The sequence below is a fragment of the Aspergillus ibericus genome, assembly GCF_003184845.1.
Source record: "Aspergillus ibericus CBS 121593 unplaced genomic scaffold BO80scaffold_40, whole genome shotgun sequence".
NCBI lineage: Eukaryota > Fungi > Ascomycota > Eurotiomycetes > Eurotiales > Aspergillaceae > Aspergillus > Aspergillus ibericus.
This window is the reverse complement of record NW_020292138.1, coordinates 101,445-123,931: the sequence shown is the minus strand read 5'-3', so window position 1 is coordinate 123,931 and position 22,487 is coordinate 101,445. Positions and strand designations below refer to the sequence as shown.

The 22,487-nt window shown below is 52.8% G+C and overlaps 6 protein-coding genes across 6 annotated transcripts; 3 read left to right on the top strand and 3 right to left on the bottom strand.

Moving 5' to 3' along the window:
• Window positions 1-157: 157 nt before the first annotated feature.
• Window positions 158-3,141, top strand: BO80DRAFT_362820 (ATP-binding protein; the record flags this gene model as incomplete). Its single annotated transcript, XM_025716074.1, has 3 exons — window positions 158-959; window positions 1,015-2,915; window positions 2,983-3,141. 3 exons carry the CDS (start codon window positions 158-160, stop codon window positions 3,139-3,141), a joined length of 2,862 nt encoding a protein of 953 aa, XP_025572247.1.
• Window positions 3,142-4,436: 1,295 nt separating this feature from the next.
• Window positions 4,437-5,897, bottom strand: BO80DRAFT_427778 (malate dehydrogenase). The gene is made up of 5 exons (XM_025720103.1): window positions 5,784-5,897; window positions 5,594-5,711; window positions 5,371-5,520; window positions 5,208-5,302; window positions 4,437-5,154 (listed from the first exon to the last, which is right to left on the bottom strand). Exons 1-5 carry the CDS (start codon window positions 5,847-5,849, stop codon window positions 4,561-4,563), a joined length of 1,023 nt encoding a protein of 340 aa, XP_025572246.1. The 5' UTR covers window positions 5,850-5,897; the 3' UTR covers window positions 4,437-4,560.
• Window positions 5,898-6,388: 491 nt separating this feature from the next.
• On the bottom strand, window positions 6,389-11,148 carry BO80DRAFT_495905 (dihydrolipoamide acetyltransferase component of pyruvate dehydrogenase). Its single transcript, XM_025723980.1, has 8 exons — window positions 11,031-11,148; window positions 10,908-10,957; window positions 10,619-10,842; window positions 9,481-10,553; window positions 8,224-8,637; window positions 7,850-7,854; window positions 7,044-7,225; window positions 6,389-6,985 (listed from the first exon to the last, which is right to left on the bottom strand). Exons 1-8 carry the CDS (start codon window positions 11,138-11,140, stop codon window positions 6,539-6,541), a joined length of 2,505 nt encoding a protein of 834 aa, XP_025572245.1. The 5' UTR covers window positions 11,141-11,148; the 3' UTR covers window positions 6,389-6,538.
• A 406-nt stretch (window positions 11,149-11,554) lies between these two features.
• BO80DRAFT_481380 (Arf family guanine nucleotide exchange factor SEC7) lies at window positions 11,555-17,902 on the top strand (the record flags this gene model as incomplete). Its single annotated transcript, XM_025723379.1, has 4 exons — window positions 11,555-13,312; window positions 13,366-13,550; window positions 13,607-17,323; window positions 17,377-17,902. The coding sequence occupies 4 exons, from the start codon at window positions 11,555-11,557 to the stop codon at window positions 17,720-17,722; spliced, it is 6,006 nt and encodes a 2,001-aa protein (XP_025572244.1). The 3' UTR covers window positions 17,723-17,902.
• BO80DRAFT_427773 (bifunctional precorrin-2 dehydrogenase/sirohydrochlorin ferrochelatase MET8) lies at window positions 17,637-18,955 on the bottom strand. The gene is made up of 3 exons (XM_025720102.1): window positions 18,829-18,955; window positions 18,272-18,753; window positions 17,637-18,211 (listed from the first exon to the last, which is right to left on the bottom strand). The coding sequence occupies exons 1-3, from the start codon at window positions 18,922-18,924 to the stop codon at window positions 18,082-18,084; spliced, it is 708 nt and encodes a 235-aa protein (XP_025572243.1). The 5' UTR covers window positions 18,925-18,955; the 3' UTR covers window positions 17,637-18,081.
• A 280-nt stretch (window positions 18,956-19,235) lies between these two features.
• BO80DRAFT_447905 (ribose phosphate diphosphokinase subunit PRS1) lies at window positions 19,236-20,986 on the top strand (the record flags this gene model as incomplete). The annotated part of the gene is made up of 5 exons (XM_025721639.1): window positions 19,236-19,494; window positions 19,561-19,570; window positions 19,624-19,744; window positions 19,827-20,902; window positions 20,956-20,986. The coding sequence occupies 5 exons, from the start codon at window positions 19,236-19,238 to the stop codon at window positions 20,984-20,986; spliced, it is 1,497 nt and encodes a 498-aa protein (XP_025572242.1).
• Between the last annotated feature and the right edge of the window lie 1,501 nt (window positions 20,987-22,487).

Below are 22,487 nucleotides of genomic sequence, written 5' to 3'. Positions count from 1 at the left end.
CTCCAATTCCTCTCTAGCTCGCCCCAACATGTCCACTGATCCCCAGCAGACCTCCGAGCTCGAGAGTGGGCCTGTGCCTGTTCCGGTCCCTGGCTCAGCTCCACTGCGGCACGAGCTCCAGGCCACCACCACGACGCCCTCCACCTCCTCCACCACCATGGCCGACGCTAGTGCCCCGGCCTCATCCCCGCCCGAATCCAAGCTCGACGCCGACCCGCCCACCGCCGACGCCTCCCCTGTCAAGCCCGACCCCAAAGTCTCGGTCTCCGTTACGGAGCCCGTCGCCAAACAGACCGTCTGCTCTAAGCACCCCACAAAAGAGCAAGATCCCAACCGGTCCAAGAAAAAGAAATCCAATCGGAAGACGTCCTCCATCGTCACCCCCAGCGATGACAGTTCTTCGGAATTAAACTCCACCTCCGACGAGTCCAGCCCGGACTCCGCGTCTGATGACGAAGCCACCCAGACCTCCTCATCCGACTCCGCGTCGGATCGCAAGCAGCGCCGCCGACGGGCCAAGAACAAGGCGAAGAAGGCTCTCAAAGGTGGCAGAAAGAAGAAGAGCCGGTCGCATCAGACCGACTCGGATTCTTCTGCCGATGACGATGACAGCAACGACACCGACTCCACACTTGATGAGAAGACCCTGAAAAAGCTAGTCGCCAAGCTCAAGGCGAAGAAGAACGCAAAGTCGCGGTCCAAGCAAGACTCGTCTGAGGAGCAGCCAGATGAGGATGAAGATGACGACGACGACGACGCGGATGCGGACGAGTTGGCGCTCTTGCTGGCCAAGCAGAAATTGGCCGCCTTACGGGTCAAGCTCGCCGACGGGCGTCGGAAAGGTCGGAGCAAGCGTGGCTCGGGTGATGGACATACGGAAGGTCAGAAAGGGAGCTCGCAAAAGTCCAAGGGTCGGAAGAAGGCGGCCTCGAAGATTGCTTTTAAGCGAGTCGATCAATGTTCGTCTTTGCTATCCATTCTAACTCTACGAGACTCCAAGCTAACATCACTCAGTGTGGGACAACACGATCCACAACTTCAAGCTGACCGAGACGGTCGACGACCCTGACGCAAATGAGTGGGACCAATACCTTTTCACGGTACGCCGCAAGTTCGACTGGGACAACAAGTATCTGGAGACCGTGGTGGACCTGAAAAGCAAATACCTCCGCGATGCGCTGGCCAAGGTCATGGACGGAGTCAAGGGCGTCAGCTTGGTGCAGGAGACAGCGGTCGTCGATCCGAACATGCTCTTCCTGTATTTGGAGGAGACGCGGCAATACATGAAAGATCTTAGGCAGCTAGCCAAGACAGAAAAGAAGAAAAAAGCCCGAAAAGTTGCCGAGCTCAAGGCGTCGCATCTGAAGGTGCTCATTAAGTATCTGGACACGGATTATGCCGAAACTAAAAAGACCCTGTACCCGCTGCTGGACGCCAACATGATCACCTTCGATCTCCTGTGGGCCATCTTCAAGCCCAACACCGTGGCGTACTCCTCCACGTACGGCAACCAGGACGAGCCGCGCGCGTTCAAGATTGAGTACGCCACCAAGGAGTCCTCATTCATGAAGGGCCAGTGGTACAGCATCGAGGGCCGCTATCTCGAGTACGATGGTAAGGCCTTTGGCATGGGCACCATGGCTGCCGAGGTCGAGTCCTTTAAGGGCGCCCGCAAGATTACCAGTCTCGGCTGCTATCCACTCAAGTACCATCGCGAGGCGGAGAGCGTCAAAACGAAGCTGATTGAACGGGGTAAGAAGTTCGTGGCGTTACGAGGCATGAACTACCGGTTCCACAAGGGCATGGGCTTCTACAAGAAGAAGCGGTCCGTCATTAAGGTGAACATTAACGGCCGGGTGATGATCGATCCCGCCATCCACCGGCGCATCAACCCCAATTACCCCATCAGCACTGTCCGTCCTAAGGACCCCGACTATCTTGACGCCTCCGACAATGACGGCAGCGATGATGGGTGCTGTTGCGCCATGTCCGGCTCGGATTCCGACCAGGCCTATGGGCAACCGCGCGACTCGGATGCCCCCCGAGTCCGGTATAAGGTGGTGCGTGACAAGGAGGGCAAGCCGCATGTCGTTGAGGTTGAGTTGGATGAGAACGGCAACGAGATCCGCAAGGAGGATATGGACGAGGTCGAGGATCCCTCCGACCGCGAGTTCACCGAAGAGGAGCTTCTCATCGCCAGTCCAGTAGTGCTCGGCTTCGCCTTTAGCGAGAAGCTATGGCTCGAGTTTAGTATCTCTGGCATTAGCGAGATCGACTGGAACGAGGATGCCTTTGACTCGCTTGTCCTCCCGGACAACCAGAAATCCATCGTCAAGGCCCTCGTCGAGTCCCACACCTTCCGCGCCGCCCAGAACATCGACGACGTCATTCAAGGCAAGGGCAAGGGCCTGGTCGCCGTGCTCCATGGGCCCCCAGGAACCGGAAAGACCTTGACAGCTGAAGGCATTGCTGAGCTGCTCAAGCGCCCACTCTACATGGTCAGCGCTGGCGAGCTGGGTACCGATTCGCGCACCCTCGAGGCGGAGCTGAATAAGATCCTCGATATTGCCCATTCCTGGGGCGCCGTGCTGCTCCTCGACGAGGCGGACATCTTCCTCGAGAAGCGCACAATCCAGGACATCCACCGCAACGCCCTGGTCAGCATCTTCCTGCGGCTTCTCGAGTACTTCCAGGGGATTCTATTCCTGACCACCAATCGCGTTGAGACCTTCGACGACGCCTTCCAATCCCGCATTCACGTCGCCTTGCGCTACGGTGACCTCACCACCAAGGCGAAGCGGAGTGTTTGGAAGATGTTCCTGGAGCGTGTTCAGGCCAAGGAGGGCGTGCAGACCGCCACGTTCACCGAAAAGGACTTTGATTTGCTGGCTCGACATAATCTCAACGGACGTCAGGTAAGACCTCCCACGTCTTATACAGCCCCTCTCCATCAGCAGAAAACTAACATCTCCATCTGTATAGATCAAAAACTCCGTCCGCACCGCCCAAGCACTCGCCGTGAACGAACAAACTCCTCTCTCCATGGAGCACATCAAACGCGTTCTCGAGGTTGCAGAGACCTTCGACCACGACCTCCGTGGAGGAACTGGCTACCTTGACGCAATGAGGAGTTATACCTAGGCTCTTGTTCGTTCTATTCTCATTTACATCTAATCGTTCCTTTCCGTCGAAAAATTGGCACCTACACTTTGGTAACCCTTGTCTACCCCATTTAGCTAGCGATGACCAATTGGAATACGATGCAAAGATGCCATCCAATTTTTTCTGCGTCCCTAATGCGAAGATCTATCTATTTATTTCTGTTTCTTTTTCTTTTTCCATCTTGCTTATTGCTATTATCCGTGTTTTCACTGATGATGATGACTGTTCACGAGATGCGCTACTTGAAATACCGATAGGACCAATACCCCACTCTTTTTAGCTTCCTCTTTGCTAGCATTATATCATCCTTCTGGATGATTCAATCTTCATATTTCCATGTACGGAGTAGACTGACTAACCGTGTCTAATTTGCCAAGGCAAAACGTGGTTGTTCAGCGTAGCAGAGCAAGCAACTAGATAGTACGTACCACAGATCAGATATTCAAGACTGTGACCAGCAAACCAGTCAATACTATCTCCATCTCCAATACAGGTTTACTGGTGCTCACCACTGACCTTGTCCTTTCTTCCATCAATACCGAAGTGATTTCCTCGTACGCGTAGATTTATTACTTAGCTACCTACTTTGTACCATGGAATTACCTCTTCACCCTCAACCAGCTCATACAATAAAACTCAATACCACATACACCTTTCTTTCCCACTATATCGATTCTAGCGATAGTTGACCAACAAATCTTCCTCGAGATGAACCGTCTACCGTACCTTACTACCTACCTACCCTGCTCGGATAATCTAAGCTAGTATGTATGTACTATACTATACTATACTCTGCTGTACTACTAGTAGGCTATTAAAATTGGCTTGGATAAAGAAAGACCGCTCGATTTGCGGGGCTAGGTCCATAACGAATATCATCCATATATATATATATAGCTGGGGTGTGTTGTGGTTGATGAGCATATTGGACATGTGATGTGATGTGATGTATCCTTAGCTTGATGGTGTTGTTGAAGATGTCGCCGTTTGAGATATGTATATATGGTGTGGAGAAAGTGAGCGTATACGGGATTATATTTTTGGTATAGCTGTTGTCTGTGTCTTGGTTTATTTGGATTGAGATTGTTGTCGGGATGCAAGGGCGTGAATGGTCTTGGTTGAGTATGGTACAACAGCGGATATGTACAGTTTGGTTTAGGTAGAAGTATAGCTACAGGTACGTAGTATAGTCATAATCATTAGATTTTCTTATTTATAGGAAATACACGTCATGTCCATCTCCCCTCACATAACCGAGTCGATGTCATGCGAATCCACAGCTGCATTCCTCCGAGATAAAAGCCAATGCGAGATGGGAAAGTGCATAGGGGTATGGCAAATTACACAAGACTGTTATACATGGAGGAAGGCGGCTGCAGAGGGTTGGAAGCAATCCATTTAAGGGTTGGCCTTGACGAAGTCAATACCCTTCTGGATGTTCTTCTTGAGGTCACCGAGAGCGGTCTCGATGAGCTTCTGCTCGTACTCGTTGACGGCACCGACCTCGTGGATCTTCTCAACACCGTTGGGGCCGAGCTCGACCTTGGAGGCGAAGAAGTCAACACCCTGGTCCTTGAAGAGAGGGCTGTCGACGAAAGTGGGCTCAACGATGCCCTTCTCGCCCTTAGCGGCCTTGAGGAGGGACTCGGCGAAGCGAGCACCAGCCATGGCCATGGAGAGGGTGGCGGAACCGGCACCGTCCTTGGCCTTGACGACCTCGTCACCACCGAACTGGATGCGGTTGACCAGCTCGTCACGGGTAGTACCCTCGATGCTGGGGTGGTTGGACTGGGAGAGGAGGGGAACGATGGTCACACCGGAGTGGCCACCAATGACGGTGACGGCCTCGTTGGCGGGGTTGGTGCCCTGGACCTGGGAGATGAAGCGGGAGGCACGGACGACGTCAAGGGTGGTGACACCGAAGAGGCGCTTGGGGTTGTAGACGCCACGGGCCTTGAAGACCTCGGAGACGATGGGGACGGTGGAGTTGACCTGGTCCTGTTAGTGAGAGTGGAGTGGATTGAGGAAATTGGATCTCTGCATACGGGGTTGGAGATGACGAGGATGTTAGCCTCGGGGGAAGCCTCAGCAGCGGCCTTGGCGAGGTCGCGGACGATGGAGGCGTTGGTGTTGAAGAGGTCTGCGAATGGCGTGATTAGCTCTGCTGTGCTCGTGCCTCGGCCGGTTTCAAAGTGGTCCAGTGCATACCATCACGGGTCATGCCGGGCTTGCGGGGAACACCGGCAGGGATGAGGATGATCTCAGAGCCCTTAAGAGCATCGCGGAGGCCAGAGGGGGTAGGGTCGTAGCCAGTGACGGTGCTGTTGGTGTTGATGTGGCTCAGATCGGCAGCGACACCTGCAAAGGCTCATGTTAGTCGACTCCGATGATCGGATGGTGGTTTCATGTTGAGAGGAGCTGTGCGACATACCAGGTCCACCGCGGATATCGTAAAGAGCGAGCTCAGAAACAAGGGGGTTGAGCTTCATGAGCAGGGACAGGGGCTGGCCAATGCCACCAGCGGCACCGAGGACGGCAACCTTGGAGGCCTGGAGATGGAGACATGATGGTTAGCAGGGGGACAGACAGCTCCGAGGCAATGTTTTTTTTTGGCTACACACCTGGCTGGCAGAAGCGGAGAAGCCACGCTTCTGGAGGAGGTTGAAAGACTGGCGAGCAGCGAACATCTTGGCTGTGAAGGGGAGACAGAAGTGAATCTATCTGAAAGAAAGAAGGGGAGATGGGTTGGACAGAAGAGAAGCAATTGCGATGAAGAAGAAGAGAGGAAGAGAAAGAGAGGGAGAAGAAGGGAGAAGCCGTCGGTGGCCGGTGAGCGCGAAGGATTTTGGGGCGGCTAAATGGCTCCGTTTCCGATCCCCACGGCAGCCATCGGATCCAGCAGCTGTCTTTGCTGTTCGCTCCTCTGCCCATCCTCGCCTCCTCTGCTCCGGTTCCGTCCTACCGACCCGGTTGGCATGCTGCCCGTCAATTGTCCTCCGACCAGAGACCCCCTGGAGCTTTTGACCTGCCTGTCTCGAGACAATTGCCTCCTTGTAAGTTTGTTGCGTCGGTTCCCGTCCCCATTTAACCGACAGCACGTTCCCAACAACGGCCTTCCCGTCTCCAGCAACAATGCGGTTTCCCTACGAGGCTACGACGCACTACTCCACACTCCGAGGAAATCCCGTTGCGCACGGGAAAAGGGAAGCTAGCCAGCCCAGCTGCAGGAACTAAATAATAGCCACCACCACACCCATACATACATATTTACTTAGTGAGCAAGAAGATATCTGCCAATGCGCTCCGAACGCCTGCGCTTGTAAGACAACCCAAGCACCAAACACAATAAGCCTAGCAAACAAAACATACACCTCCATCATCGCAGGTAGTGCAACACCGCCCAACAGAACAAGAAGAACACTATCACTCCCCCCAAGAAGATCCATTTGTCCTGCTTGGCCCGACGCTCGACCTTGCGAATTGTCTCCCCGCTTACACCCAGCGTGTTCGCGACGCTGTAGAGTCGACGCTGCGTGCCCTTAAGCACCTCGCGCTGTTGACCCAAATCCGCAAGCACGGCACGTCCCCGGTCCAGGAATTCATCTAGCTGGGTGTTGGTACTCGCTAGGAAGCTCTGTTCGCGAAGCGCATGCGTTTCCCGAGTGTAGTCGGCCGGCGAAGCTCCAAAGCTGAGTCCCGATCGTGACGAAGGATTGCCAAAGGCAGACGACTGCGGGAGGGACGATTGGGCGTACGGGTTCTCGGGAGTAGCTGTGTGATGCGGGCGTCGACCGAGGAGCTCATTGCGATTGGTGACGGATTGCTGTAAAGATCATGTCAGCGACTCTAACTCCTATATGCGTTCGAGGCATAAAACTCACAGCATCCTCTCTTTCTTTCCGTAATTGATCAAAATGTACCCGGTAATCTGCAAGCTCGGTCCGGAAATTCTTGACTCGCTCAAACGCCTTCTCTTGTTTCTCCGGAATCAGCTCTTTCTTGGACAGTGCAGAGTAGTCGTCGATGGTCCGCGATAGCGATGCGAGCGATGCGGCGATTTGACCTACAAACGCGCATAAGCCTCCATATCGAGTAGTGGGCCCACTACCAGCAACCACATCCAAACCCACCTTGTAGCGCTGCAGACGATGTTGCCGGTGACTGAGAGAATGTGTCCAGATCACGACGGATGGCAGATGACTGCTTCAGGGCGGAATTGAAGAGGGAATTCTATGCATGAGTCCATATAAGCATTTATTGTCATCATGGGGTTGAGCTCGTAAGCCGGCTTTCTAGAGATTTGGGGAATGTACCATTGGTGCGGTGTACCCTATCGGGCGACTGCGTTGTATACAATCACAGCTAGAGAATGAAGATTAAAGCTCGTATTTGCCGAACTAATATTGTCTCAAGCTGCAAAGAGAGTATTGGGCTGTCCTTGAGCAGTGGCAGTTGGTGTCAGGAAGTAGCAACGTGTCCGGAGATATTACTCTATATCGGGCTACTAATGATGCTGGCGAAGGCCACATGTTCTTGCCCGGCCACGATTCTGACGCCGCTGACCGCCTCCTGTCACTGCAATCCTGCCTGCGGCCTGACCCGCTCAACTCAATCGCTCGGTCCAAGCCAAAGTAAATCCATGCAGGAGCGCTGCCTAAGATCTCCACTTATGCTATCTATTTCATACGGTTTCTTTTCTTTTGCTGTCATCTAATAGATGTCAACGTCATAAGAGGGGTTATGGCCGTGAAAGCTGTGTATGCTATTGTTCCTGGAACTACTACAGCATAAAGCGCAGACTTGAAGACAAAGACCGAATATTCGGACTAGTAGACATTAACTATAACGCCTAGAATTGGCACAGCGCCTCGTGCACACTAAACGAGAATGAGATAACAAAAAGCCGCAAGTGAGTCAAAATTGACCTCGGGATATCACGATGTCCAAGACACGACTCCGTTCAACGCTCATTTGGGAGGGTATTTGTTCTGGAGAAACCATCTAAAGAGGCTCTTGTTAGCAAGCAAAGCAATGCGATCACAAATTCCCTTCGAGACTCACTTGCTAACAAAGTAGTCGACGGCACCAAAGGCTCCAACGGCGCCAGAGCACCATCCAACCAGTTCCCATGACAGCTGCCCAGCAGCGTGCTTTCTGTATGCCCCATATCCCAAGCCCGCGCCGGCCAGGCCCAGAATCAGAGCATTTGCAATGTAAACAGGGTTGTGCGCGTTGCTACGGACCGACTCAGCCTTCGCCTTGGCTTTGGCTTTGGCCTTAGCCTTTGCTTTCCGTTCTTCGTAGGACTCCTGCTCTTGTTCTTCGCGCTCTATCCGCTCAGCCTGTGTGGTGGTCTGGACCTCCTGCTTTAGGAACTCGGAATCCACGGCCTGGACATGCGGCGAATCAACGTCAACGAGGGAAGCGGTGCTCTCGGACTCGTCTCGGTACACTCCACCAACGTCAGGAGCACGGCTGAACGGCTGTTAGTGATACGAATGGGTACAGTTGGTTGCTGTTTGTTAACTTACGCCTAGCTGATGTTAGCTGGTCTGGAAAACGAAGAGGGATACAGTAGTCACTGAATGGTCGCGACAAATCAGGATGAAAACATACCTCCTCTGGAGATTGCTTAGGACCTTTGGCGGCAGCTTCTGCGTAAGACATGGTGGATGATCTGGTGAAGAGACTCGCGTGATCAGCGTAGTTTGGTGATCTACGACGTCATCAGTCAGCGCGTCCAATATGAGGGGGATTATACAATGGCCAGCATCAAGGCTGGTGATGTCCAGCCAGGGATGAACGCACAGATGACTTCGAGATAAGGGTAAATAGAAGATATGCGATGGCACGGGAAAAGTATTAAGGTAGGTTCCAGGGGATGTAGCTCCCAGGTATTTATGAACGCCAGAGCCGGCCGGGAGAATGACATCACGTCATAGATTCCATGGTGGAGTTGGATGAGCACCGCCAAGACCCTCGTGCCGAACGCATCGCACTTCCGGCTACGCATTGCTTAGCTTGTTTATCGACTCTACCAATAACTGCCCAGTGGTTAATTTATCTAGGTGGCCTGATTCGCGGTTCAGACGCCTGCGCGTCCAACAATGTGCCGCCGATTATCAGAAAGACAAGATACGAGACATAGGAGATGCATTGAGAATATCTAGGCTGTACTCGACAGACCGTGATGGTCGTGAAAAGGAGGAACATTCGAATGATTTTAATACATATTACAACAAGGCCAAAAGAAACTCCGATCGTAGATAGCTAGTATGCTGCGCTGGTCGGGGCTCCAAAGTGCAGAAACAAGCTTACAGAAGAAGCTCCAGGGGGCTGTCGACAACCTTCTTCAGCTCCTTGATCCACTCAGCACCAACAATACCATCAACGACACGGTGGTCGAAGCTGCCAGTAACGATGATCTGGTCATCCCACTCGACGGAGGTACCCTCCTCAGTCTCAACGGGGACGGCGACCTTGCGGATGGTGCCAACAGCCAGGATACCGGCCTGAGGGGGGTTGATGACGGCAGCAAAGCGCTCAACAGCAGGGTTCATGCCCATGTTGCTGATGGTGAAAGTGCCACCCTGGTACTCCTCGGGCTTGAGCTTGTTGTCGCGAGCGCGCTTACCCAGATCCTTGATCTGGTTGGAGATGCTGGACAGACCACGGCCCTCAACGCCCTTGACAATGGGGGTGATGAGGCCATTGGGGGTGGAGACGGCGACGCTAATGTCGACAGTGTTGTGCTGACGGATCACGGTCTGACCGTTCTCCTCGTGCCAGCTGGAGTTGACGGCAGGGACCTTCATGAGGGCCGCGGCGCAGGCCTTGACGAGGAAGTCGTTGACGGAAAGCTTGTACTTGCCCTCGGAGGAAGCGTTGAGAGCCTGACGAAGCTTGAGGAGCTTGGTCACAGACAAGGTGGTGGAGACGTAGAAGTGGGGGTTCTCCCTCGTGGACTGCTGAAGGCGGCTAGCAATGGTCTTGCGCATGGAAGTAAGAGGGATGTCCTCGTAGGTCGGGGCAGCAGCCGCGGCAGTAGCAGCGGGCTTGTACTTCTCGACGTCCTCCTTGGTGATCTGGCCACCACGTCCGGTACCCTTAAGACCCTTGATTGACACACCCTTCTCCAAAGCCAGAGCCTTAGCAGCAGGGTTGATAAGAGGCTCACGGTCCAGACTGGGCTGGAGCTTCTCACCCGAAGTCTCAGGCTCCACAGCAGCAGGAGCAGGCTCGGAAGTGGCCGGGGCAGCAGCATCAGCAGCTCCCTTAGATTCCTGCTTCTCCTCAGCGGCAGGGGCAGCCTTCTCACCGCCAGCATCAGCCAGGCTGAAGGCCTCAAAAGCGGCAACGTCGACACCCTCCTCAACCAAGACGGCGATAGGCTAATTTGCGGTCAGCAAAAGAAAAGCTGTGGGCACCAAAAAATAACACGATAGGAGATACATACGGAGCCGACGGAGACATCCTTCTCGCCAGTCTCCTTGAGAACCTTGGCCAGAACACCCTCCTCCTGGAACTCAAAGTCCATCTGGGCCTTATCGGTCTCAATCTCAACCAGAACATCACCGGGTTGCAGGGCATCACCGGCCTGCTTTTGCCAGGCTCCAATGTTTCCGGCGTTCATGGTCGGCGACAGAGCCGGCATGCTGATGATGGTGTGAGGAGGGAAGGCTGTAGATCCAACATGTCAGAATCCGATGATCCACAATGCAAAGGCGACGGGAATAACGGCATACACTTAGAGGCGTAAAAACGGGAAAGGGCGGAAAGGGAAGGCAATTGAGATCTAAAACGCGAGGAGATACGATTAGCATGTGTGTAGACAGATAGGCAGAGTTCACAGCGGTAGCGCAACATACTGAGCAACATCCTTGAATCTGTGAACAGTCTGCGGCCTCCTCAGGGAGAGGGCGCCTTTGGACAGGAACATGGCGCTGGGGGTGCGCATCCGGATAGCAGAGGCAACCATGGCGCCCAAATGCTAAATGTGATACAAGGGAAAGCCCGGGGCGGGAATGAGGAAGAGAAATGGGATGGAAGGGGGAGCCGGGAAAGCGTAGTCTGGCGGAGTGAAGGGCCCGTATCGGAGAGTTGAGGATTACTGCAGCTCCAGGAACTTTTCTGTTGAGCTTCCCGGTGAGCGTTCGGAATAGACTCGCCGGGCGCCGCCGTGGCCTGATTATGTCAGCTCTGCGGTTGTAGCCCGCGCCGGCCGCCGTACAATCTCCCCGTCCGCGGAGTGAACACGCATCAGTTCTCCAGCGTCCAGGAGGCTAGAGGGTCCTTCTTCTCAGACCTGCATATACCCCTTCGGTCTCTCTTTAGTCCCATGTGGACCTCTCGTCTGCCGGTCTTTCAACACTCCGGACGGAGTCTCGCATAAATGGCGGAAGTCGAGAATGGCTCGGTAAACGAGCCAACCCAAACATCTACGGCCGTGCCGCAGGCAGATACAACCAACGAGGATACCGGCGATGTCACAGCGCATACGGAACACCCCGTCGACGGAGACAAGCCCATACTACCGGAGGCGTCGGAGCGTCAAGAAATTGCTGTAGAGGGGTCGGAGGACCTTCATTCTCCCCTGGAACAATTGGAAACTGCTGAAGACACACAGTCGCCGGATCAATCCGCAAGCCCTCCGGAGGGGGCTGTCGCATCACCACCGGAACCCCAGCCCGACGCGGAGCCTGAGTCGGAGTCAAGGGACAATGCTGCGGATATACCACCGGAGGTTCCGGCCGTCAACGTTGAGCAGGAAACACCAGCCGAAAGACAAGATGTCGCTTCCATCCCACCTCAAGATGAACTTGCCTCCGATACCCGCATGCGCTCGGATTCACGGTCAACAACTGCAACGTTTGCGACGCACCGCTCAGTGACCGTCAGCTCTACTGTTTTCATCGTCACCGCCCTGGATACCATTGGTGCATCTAAGGAGGCGCGGAGAAGTAAAGAATTAGATGATGCTGTGAAGAGCGCGCTTGCAAATGTCAAACAGTCGGACCGTCAACCCATCGACCCTGAGCTTATATTCCGTCCTCTACAGCTTGCCACAAAATCTATCAGCATCCCCCTTCAGGTGACGGCACTCGACTGCATTGGAAAACTGATAACCTACTCATACTTTGCTTTCCCCTCAGCTCATGATGGGAAGACATCGGAATCCGAGGCCAACCCTGAACAGCCTCCCCTCATTGAGCGAGCCATTGATGCGATCTGCGAATGCTTCGAGAACGAGGCCACACCGGTCGAAATTCAGCAACAAATCATCAAGTCCCTTCTTGCAGCTGTTCTGAATGATAAGATTGTCGTGCATGGAGCGGGTCTCCTAAAGGCCGTCCGCCAAATATACAATATTTTCATTTACTCCAAGTCGTCTCAAAATCAACAGATCGCGCAGGGGTCCTTGACGCAGATGGTCAGCACAGTTTTTGATAGAGTCCAAGTGAGACTGGACCTCAAAGAGCTCCGTTTGCGCGACGGCGAAAAAGGGCAGCATAGCTCTTCAGACACTGCAACTCTGGAGCCAGCCGAGACTCCCCAAGCAGCGGAAGATGACCATGAATCAGATTCCCCCTCTGCCGCAACCTCCGACCACCCTGTCACGAAGGAGCCTGTGGAGAAACTGACATTGCAGAGTTTTGAGTCGAGCAAGGACGTGACTTCTGTCAACGACAATGCTCCCACAATGGTTACTCGGGCGAGAGGTAATCAGAGATCGGCACGGTCTTTGTCTGCGGCCTCGGGAGAGGACATTGACGGCACTGCAGACGATGATGAAGATGAAATCTACGTCAAAGATGCCTTTCTGGTCTTCAGAGCGCTGTGCAAGCTAAGCCACAAAATCCTGAGTCATGATCAACAGCAAGACCTCAAGTCCCAGAACATGAGGTCAAAATTGTTGTCCTTGCACCTGATCCATTATCTCATCAACAACCATGTAGCAACCTTCACATCTCCGCTCCTGGCCATCAAAAACAGCTCCAACAGTCCGGATGCGATGACCCTCCTACAGGCCGTTCGGCCCCATCTCTGTCTAAGTCTGAGTCGCAATGGCTCTAGCTCAGTGCCTAGGATTTTCGAAGTCTGCTGTGAAATCTTCTGGCTCATGCTGAAGCACATGAGAGTGATGATGAAGGTTCGTGTGCACCATCGGATTATTCGCACAAGAGTTGATCTAACACCCAGCAGAAAGAACTCGAGGTTTTCCTAAAAGAAATCTACTTGACCATTCTCGAAAAGCGCAATTCCCCCATGTTCCAGAAACAGTACTTTATGGAGATCTTGGAGAGGCTAGCAGGTGATCCGCGCGCTTTAGTTGAAATGTACCTCAACTACGACTGCGATAGGACCGCGTTGGAGAATATCTTCCAGAAGTATGGTTTTCTGTTCCGAATCCCTCCCAACGCAGCATCTAATCTGTCTTTCGCAGCGTTATCGAACAACTGTCGCGATACGCGAGCATACCGGTCGCGGTCACCGCTTTTCAGCAGCAACAGTATCTGGAGCACCATGTCAAAGTCTCGACTATTGGAAATGATTGGCATCAACGGGGAACACTCCCACCTTACCTTACCACGGCCAATGTGGCCAGCGCCCATCAGCCAAACCTGCAACATGTACCTCCGGATTATATACTCAAGAATCAAGCAGTCGAGTGTCTGGTGGAAATCCTGCAGTCGTTAGACAATTGGGCGTCGCAGCGTCTAGTTGACCAGGCTGCCCCCGTCCTCAACTCGTCCTCGCAGAAATCAATCGACAACCCCAGGGATTCTATGGAAACAACTGCCGCTACCTACCTTGCCTCTCCGAGAATTGAGAGTACTGACGGCAGCACTACACCTGTCGCAGAGGACGATCCGAGCCAAATAGAGAGGGTCAAGCAAAGGAAGATTGCTTTCACAAACGCAATTCAACAGTTCAACTTCAAGCCCAAGCGGGGAATCAAACTTTTCGTCAAGGAGGGTTTTGTACGCTCCGGCTCGCCTGAGGACATTGCTGCATTTTTGTTTCGGAATGAGCGGTTGGATAAAGCCATGATCGGTGAGTATCTCGGCGAAGGTGAAACCGAGAATATTGCCATCATGCATGCTTTCGTTGATATGATGGAATTCTCAAAGCGCCGCTTCGTGGACGCTCTGCGTCAATTCTTGCAGCACTTCCGATTGCCCGGAGAAGCTCAGAAGATCGATCGCTTCATGCTCAAGTTTGCAGAGCGCTACGTCACCCAAAACCCCAACGCATTTGCTAATGCGGATACCGCTTATGTTCTCGCGTACTCCGTCATTATGCTCAACACAGATCAACACAGTGCCAAAATCAAGGGTCGCCGTATGACAAAGGAAGACTTCATCAAGAACAACCGGGGTATCAACGACAACCAGGACTTGCCTGATGAATATCTTAGCTCCATCTACGAGGAGATTGCAAACAATGAAATTGTCTTGGACACTGAGAGGGAGCATGCTGCTAACCTCGGCATTCCTACATCCACCCCCACTGGCGGCCTGGCCTCCAGGGCTGGGCAGGTTTTCGCAACCGTGGGACGGGATATCCAAGGTGAAAAGTACACCCAGGCCTCTGAAGAGATGGCGAACAAGACAGAGCAGCTTTATCGAAGTTTAATACGAGCACAGCGGAAGACGGCTGTCAAGGAAGCTCTTTCGCGCTTTATCCCGGCAACCTCTGTCCAGCACGTTGGGTCCATGTTCAATGTCACCTGGATGTCTTTCCTATCTGGCTTGTCTGCGCCAATGCAGGATACCCAATACCTTGAAATTATCCGCCTCTGCATGGGAGGGATGAAGCTAGCGATCCGCATTAGCTGTGCATTTGAATTAGAAACCCCTCGTGTTGCGTTTGTCACAGCGTTAGCCAAATTCACGAATCTGGGGAACGTCCGGGAGATGGTGGCCAAGAATGTGGAAGCTTTGAAGGCCTTGCTTGATGTGGCTCTTACGGAAGGAAATCATCTCAAGGGCTCCTGGAGAGAAATCCTGACCTGCGTCAGTCAACTCGACCGTCTTCAACTTCTGAGTGATGGCGTCGATGAAGGCTCACTGCCTGATGTCTCTCGAGCTCGTATTGTGACTCAACCATCCTCGGACGGATCTCGGAAGTCTATGCAAGCCTCAAGGCGGCCTCGCCCCCGATCAATCAATGGACCAACAGCTTTCCGTACCGAGGTTGCAATGGAGAGTCGGTCTGCAGAAATGATCCGTGGGGTGGATCGCATTTTCACCAACACGGCTAACCTCTCCCACGAGGCCATCATCGACTTTATCCAGGCTCTGAGCGAAGTCAGCTGGCAGGAAATCCAATCTTCTGGGCAAACTGAATCCCCTCGGACATACAGCCTGCAAAAGCTGGTTGAGATCAGCTACTACAACATGACGAGAGTCAGGATCGAATGGTCAAAGATTTGGGAAGTCCTCGGGCAGCATTTCAACCAGGTGGGCTGCCATTCGAACACCACGGTGGTCTTCTTTGCACTCGATTCGCTTCGCCAACTCTCCATGCGCTTCATGGAGATTGAGGAGCTGCCCGGTTTCAAGTTCCAGAAAGATTTCCTCAAGCCATTCGAGCATGTCATGGCGAATAGCAGCGCTGTCACTGTCAAGGACATGATTCTCCGATGTCTCATCCAAATGATTCAAGCACGTGGTGACAATATTCGTTCTGGTTGGAAAACAATGTTTGGCGTCTTCACGGTTGCTGCACGGGAGCCGTATGAAGGCATTGTCAATATGGCCTTTGAGCATGTTACCCAGATCTACAACACTCGATTTGGAGTTGTGATCACACAGGGCGCCTTTCCTGACCTTGTTGTGTGCCTCACGGAGTTCTCCAAGAACTCACGATTCCAGAAGAAGTCGTTGCAGGCAATTGAGACATTGAAGTCTACGGTCACGAAAATGCTCAGGACGCCGGAGTGCCCTCTGTCTCATCGCGGGGCATCCCCCGAAGGCTTCCATGAAGATGCTACCAATCTCTCCCAACAGCTGACCCGTCAGTCCAAGGAGGAGCAATTCTGGTATCCGATCTTGATCGCGTTCCAAGACGTGCTGATGACCGGCGATGACTTGGAGGTCCGGTCACAAGCGCTAACATATCTCTTCGAAACGTTGATCCGGTACGGCGGCGAATTTCCACAAGAATTTTGGGATGTGCTGTGGAGACAGCTTCTCTACCCTATCTTTGTGGTGCTGCAGTCGAAATCAGAAATGTCCAAAGTACCTAATCATGAAGAGCTTTCTGTGTGGCTGTCAACCACCATGATTCAGGCTCTTAGGAATATGATCACGCTGTTCACCCATTACTTTGACGCACTGGAGTACATGCTCGATCGCATTCTCGAGCTCCTCACTCTGTGCATCTGTCAAGAGAATGATACAATTGCACGAATCGGAAGCAACTGCTTGCAACAGCTGATTTTGCAGAATGTTACTAAGTTCCAGCTAGAGCATTGGAAAAAGGTTGTTGGCGCATTTGTCGAACTTTTCAGCAAGACTACCGCCTACGAGCTGTTTACTGCCGCTGCCTCCATCTCTTCGAAAGCACCGGGCTCACTAAAATCTGCAAACGGGGAAACCGCAACTAATGAAGAGTCTGGACCAGAATCTTCCGAAACAGCGTCGGATCAAGAACACGTTCCTGAATCGCAGAAGGCGAACGGGGCGCAGAATGTGACGTCGGAGCACGAGGAGGGTGACATGCCTGCGACCTCAACTCCCGCATTGGAGGATTACCGGCCCCAGGCAGAGGCCCAGCAACAACCGGCCGCTGTGACCGTGGCACGACGCCGATTCTTCAACCGTATCATAACCAATTGTGTGCTTCAGCTGCTCATGATTGAGACTGTCCATGAGCTGTTCTCAAATGACAAAGTCTACGCCCAGATACCCAGCCACGAGCTCCTTCGGCTTATGGGCTTGCTGAAGAAGAGTTATCAGTTTGCGAAGAAGTTCAACGAGGACAAGGAATTGCGGATGCAACTGTGGCGTCAAGGATTCATGAAGCAGCCTCCGAACCTTCTTAAGCAGGAAAGTGGAAGTGCCGCCACTTATGTCCACATTCTTTTCCGCATGTATCATGACGAAAGGGATGAGCGTAAGAGCAGCCGCGCAGAAACAGAGGCAGCTTTGATTCCGTGAGTGTTGATCTCCTTCGCTGGAGTTTAGAGGGTCTTGCTAATCATAACAGACTCTGTGCGGATATAATTCGCAGCTTCGTCCGTCTTGATGAAGACTCACAGCATCGCAATGTTGTGGCCTGGCGTCCAGTCGTTGTGGACGTCATCGAGGGCTACACCAACTTCCCCACCGAAGGTTTCGACAAACATATTGGAACGTTTTACCCGCTAGCAGTTGATCTGTTGGGCCGTGACCTGAACCCTGAGATTCGTGTTTCCCTTCAATCATTGCTACGGAGAATCGGCGAGGCAAAACTAGGTATACCTGCCACTCAGTCATCTCTGCCAGCGCCGTCTAGTCACCGGAACTCCGTGTCGAACCAGTATTCTTCCCGCAAGCACAGTGGAGGACGTTGAGCAGCGACGGCCAGTGTTTGAGTTTCGTGCGTTGACATTGCCTTCTTCTACCCGTTTACTTTGCGCTGCTTTTTTCTTTTGGATATCCTCGCCTACAACACTGTAGGGCTTTTCTCGATCTGGAGGAGTATTGAATGTAGACCTAGCACAGCATTGCGTTTTTGTCTTTTATTTCCATTGAAGCTCATCCGACGGGCCCTATATTTGTATGTACAAAATATCATTTTTATGAGGGCGTTGCCGGATTCTTCTCATTACCCGGTGGGTATTTGACAGGTCCGAATGCATGTCCTTGATCAGTAATGTTTCATCGTCTAGGTGTCGAACAAGGTGTGCTATATGATCTCTACTCAGCCTCGTCAGCTGGACCGGACTTCGGTCAGGGTCGGGATCTTTCCAGTTGCGTAATGGGCCAAAAGACCGTCCATATCCTTGTCATCCATCTGGACGAGGTCCTCTAAGCTCCATGACTCGCAAACGCCAGACATCCTACACGGTCGATCAGCGGTGAGAGACTTTCGTACAAAGAGCATAACGAGACTAGCGTACCACTTCATTCGTTTCGGTCCTTGGTCGGTATTGGGAGCGACTTCCCTGAGCTTCTTCCGCAGCTTACCCACGTTGTCTATTGCTGCACCCATGTTATCGGGCAGAGTGCTCGCTATCTTCTTCCGAACGATACTGGCGAGTTTGGGTCCGTTTCCATTGGTACTGACCATCACTTGCAATGGCCCATCGCGATATACGCTACCGAAGTAAAAATCACATTCCGAGGGTACATCAGCTATGTTCGCGGGAATCCGCTTCTCCTTGCAAAGCTTCCAAACCTGCGTCGAGGCGTCCGGATCGTCAATGGCACAGAGCACCATGTCTGCCCCTTCCAAATCGGCTGCGTCAAAGTTCCTATCGATGTGGCTAACCTGGCCTTCTGCCACCCTGAAAGCCACTTCATCATTGAGACCGGATGCAGGACAGACCACGGTTACTTTGGCATCGGCGTTGAGAGCGTGGAGGATGCGACCTGCGGCCACCTGAGGTGAAATCATCGGTAAGCACAATATATATTTACTGTCGAGTGAAAATGACACAGCTTAAGAGAGGCTCACTTCTCCACCGCCAACTACCAAAACATGCTTCTCCTTTGCCTGCCAAGCGACAATGAGGGAGCCTCCTCCTTGCACGGGAGGGAACTTCTGCGACATCCTTTGGACAATTTGGCCGGCCAAGTCACTTGCGCGCGGGGTTACAAGCTTATCTTCGTCATGTCGGCTGGTGGGGAAGCTCGGGTACGGGAAGCCATAGCAGCCCATGGTGCGGTGGGTGCCGCCTTTGTCGGCCTCCACTTGAAATTTTTCCCGCAAAGAAAAAAAACCTCCGGGCCATTTTCTTTTTCTTTCTTCTCCTTTCCTCCCCCCCTTGCTTCTTCCCTCGGCACTTGAGATGATCTTGCTGCCCACCTCAACTTCTCTTCCCTCCCCTTGGTCCATGCCTTTTAGATCATCACAGTCCTAAAATGCGGGGAGTACAGATCTTCTCGGGGACATCCCACCCCCTCCTGGCTGAGACCATCTGTGAACGTCTGGGAACCCAGCCGGCTCGTGCCGACCTTGGGAAATTCAGCAATGGCGAGACCAGCGTAAACATTGGCGTCTCCGTGCGTAACCAAGATGTTTACATTGTCCAAAGTGGCAGCGGAAAGATCAATGACAGTGTCATGGAGCTCCTGATCATGATCTCTGCCTGCAAGGGTGGCTCGGCAAAATCTATCACAGGTATGTGCAGATACCTCCCCCCCAACTAATTCAACTCCACTGGCTGACCTGTACCTCTCCTCCCAGCGGTTATGCCGTATGGTTCTACTTGACTCCATGACTGCACGTTCGATGCTGACACCCAACGAGGTACTTCCCGTACTCCCGCCAGTCCAAGAAGAAGAGTCACCGTGGTGCCATCACGGCCCGCATGTTGGCCAATCTCCTCTCGATTGCTGGGGTGGACCATGTGATAACTTTGGATCTGCATGTGAGTCACAATGCGATCTGTCTACTGTGCTGGATTCGTGTTGCGTGGCAATGGATGAAGTCTCATCAAGCGTGATCGCTAGGCCTCCCAAATGCAGGGATTCTTCGGCAAGCCCGTGGATAACCTGTTCGCCGAGCCCTTCATCGCCCGATGGATTCGTATGAATGTACCTGGATGGCGGGAAGCTGTTGTTGTCAGCAAAAATGCAGGTGGCACCAAGCGTGTCACCTCACTAGCCGACACACTGAAACTTAACTTCGGCATCGTCACCACTGATAGGAGACGTCCGAAGATTCCCATGGCCATGACGGACAGTACTGTCTTTTTTGATTCTATCGAAGAAGAGAGCACTCCATCCGCCACCGACAAGGACCAAGACCCCTTTGTACTGCACCTTCAGAGTGCAAACAGTGACAGTGCTCAATCTGGGGATGCAAGAGGGGAGCCGAATGCCAACATGGAGTCTCTTGCCGCGGCGAACTACTTGCGTCCTGAGACACCAACCGGTGCTCGTCGTCCTTCGGAATTGGAAGCCGCACACGAGTATACTGATGTGCGGGTGCGGGAAGTCATCACCGGGCGGCTCGTACAAGGTCACCTTGTGGACGATGACTACCCGTCGACTGGCCCGACTTCTCACCCCGCATCGGGCGAAACAACCCCGGGGCAGAACCACAGTCGTGATGACTCGGAGGCGGTTCCCGACTCCATGGTCAACTCCCTCATCTCCAACACATCTTCCCTTCCTGGCGACCATGCTCTAGGTGGCTCTTTCGATGCGGCTGAATCTTCCGATGAAGAGGGCAGCGTCGGAAAGCACACCGAGCAAGAAAAGACCATCACCTTGGTCGGTGACGTGCGCGGCAGGACCGTGTTCCTTGTTGATGACATGATCGACAAGAGTAAATCATGGACTGCAGCAGCAGAAACTGTAGTGAAGAAGGGCGGCGCAAAGAAGGTATACTGCATCGCTACTCATGGCCTTTTCACGGAGGAAACTCTCGAACAGATGGAGGCATGCGAGGCGATCGACCACATCGTCGTCACGAATAGCTTCCCTGTTCCACCACATGTGGTGAAAAGGTCGAAGAAGTTGATTGTCATCGACATTTCAAGTCTTCTAGCGGAAAGCATCAGACGCCACCATTACGGTGAAAGGTTAGTTCCCTTTCTAACTGGACCGTTCGGCATCATCGCTAACGTTTCAAAAGTGTCTCGGCATTGTTCCACCTTACTGACTGATTTTGGCTTTATCCCTTCTCTCAACATTTTCACCTGCGCAAGTGTAACAAGCCGGGTGATTGGTAAGATGATGACTAAAGACAGTGACGAGTAAATTTGATGACTTCTTCCTCATTTCGTACAGCGCATGGCGGCTTCATTTGCTACGATTCATACACGCGCAAGTGTCATCTTATGTGATGATAACATCCGGATACCTCTTTTACCATCCTCAACTGCTGCTAAAATCAACCATGTGGTGTGACCAAGCGACGGCTGCCGAGACCAGCCAGCTGAACTCAGCGGCTATGAAGACTAGCTCTACTGTCCCGAATTCATTAGGACGGGGCCCGAGTCCCATTACCACGTCGGATCAAAGCTGTCACTTTTCCTTGTGTTTTCTGCTTTATGCGTAGGCGCGCTCAGACCGATCGGTTTGCAACAGCACGGAAGTTGAGAAAACACGTCACAACTTTACACCAGCGATGCAGTCCACTCTGGGTACTGCAGGAGCATCCTGTTGGGAAGGAGACCTGTTCTCCTGACCTGATCCACAGGATGCTCTTAACGGAGCGTTGGGAGATCATCTGTCCAGTCTTGTGTGGTCCACTGTTCTCTTTATGCCATTCGGCGTGGAGCGGGTGGTGGTACTGTACAAAATTGGCCGAGGAGTGAAGGCATCAGTTTCTAGGATTCTCGTCTTTCGGCGGGCTTCTTGCGGCCTTGGCCGGTGGAACTGGTGCAAGAGAACATCTCGGACATTACAGTATCGAATGTAGTCTTATGATTAGCTTTTTGAATATCACAATTTTGGTTACATCTACTGACGTGCCGGGTCGTCCGTCTTTACTCAACTCTGATCCAAGTGGAACTTACGACGCCCATTCTGACAGCTTGGGGGCGAAAATGATCTAGCCTGCTTGGTCTGCTGAAAGACAGCTTACACTGTCTCCATTCAATGCTATAGCAGGGTCGTACAGCGGAATTGCCGGGCAGCTGCCCGGCATCAACAAGTGGATATGAATTCTCGTACTCTTGTGTTCAAGTTTGAATGAATACATTAGCGGTGTGCATGAGGCCGAGTGTTGAGCGCACAAGTTGATTCCTGTTTGTGGACAACAGACATTCACTTCACCAGTACCTTCCGTTAGCCGAGATGGTGGTGGACAGCATCCGATGCTGATAGCAGTCTCCGGAAGCACTGGGATACCCCCGATATGCAAGCTTCAATGACCGATTCTACGGGTTACGGGCAGGTTGTCAACTCTTCCGGCCATTCGTACGTGATATCACAATCAAGGGAAAGAATGCCGTTGTTCTAGCCCGGTCGAACATCAACCCCAAACAGCTCTTTTACAGACGCCACTAGGAAATGATTGCACCTTTTGCATGCTATCGAACAAATGGGCTTCGTGGAAAAATCGACACCAGTGGGGGCCGGCAGAGCACCGGCACTGGTTGATCCGACTCGGCCCTGATAATGGGAAGGTCAACAAAAAGACGTATCGAGAAGCCAAAAGTA

Coding starts and splice junctions, on each gene's coding strand:
- BO80DRAFT_427778 (XM_025720103.1), bottom strand. CDS start 5,849: ATGTTCGCTGCTCGCCAGTCTTTCAACCTCCTCCAGAAGCGTGGCTTC. Junction 5,521..5,593: donor CGATATCCGCGGTGGACCTG/GTATGTCGCACA, acceptor GAGCCTTTGCAG/GTGTCGCTGCCGATCTGAGC. Junction 5,155..5,207: donor TCCTCGTCATCTCCAACCCC/GTATGCAGAGAT, acceptor TAACAGGACCAG/GTCAACTCCACCGTCCCCAT.
- BO80DRAFT_495905 (XM_025723980.1), bottom strand. CDS start 11,140: ATGGTTGCCTCTGCTATCCGGATGCGCACCCCCAGCGCCATGTTCCTG. Junction 10,843..10,907: donor CCGTTTTTACGCCTCTAAGT/GTATGCCGTTAT, acceptor TTGGATCTACAG/CCTTCCCTCCTCACACCATC. Junction 8,638..9,480: donor AGCCCCCTGGAGCTTCTTCT/GTAAGCTTGTTT, acceptor ACAGCCGTTCAG/CCGTGCTCCTGACGTTGGTG.
- BO80DRAFT_427773 (XM_025720102.1), bottom strand. CDS start 18,924: ATGTCGCAGAAGTTCCCTCCCGTGCAAGGAGGAGGCTCCCTCATTGTC. Junction 18,754..18,828: donor TGGTAGTTGGCGGTGGAGAA/GTGAGCCTCTCT, acceptor ATTTCACCTCAG/GTGGCCGCAGGTCGCATCCT. Junction 18,212..18,271: donor GGACCGAAACGAATGAAGTG/GTACGCTAGTCT, acceptor TCGACCGTGTAG/GATGTCTGGCGTTTGCGAGT.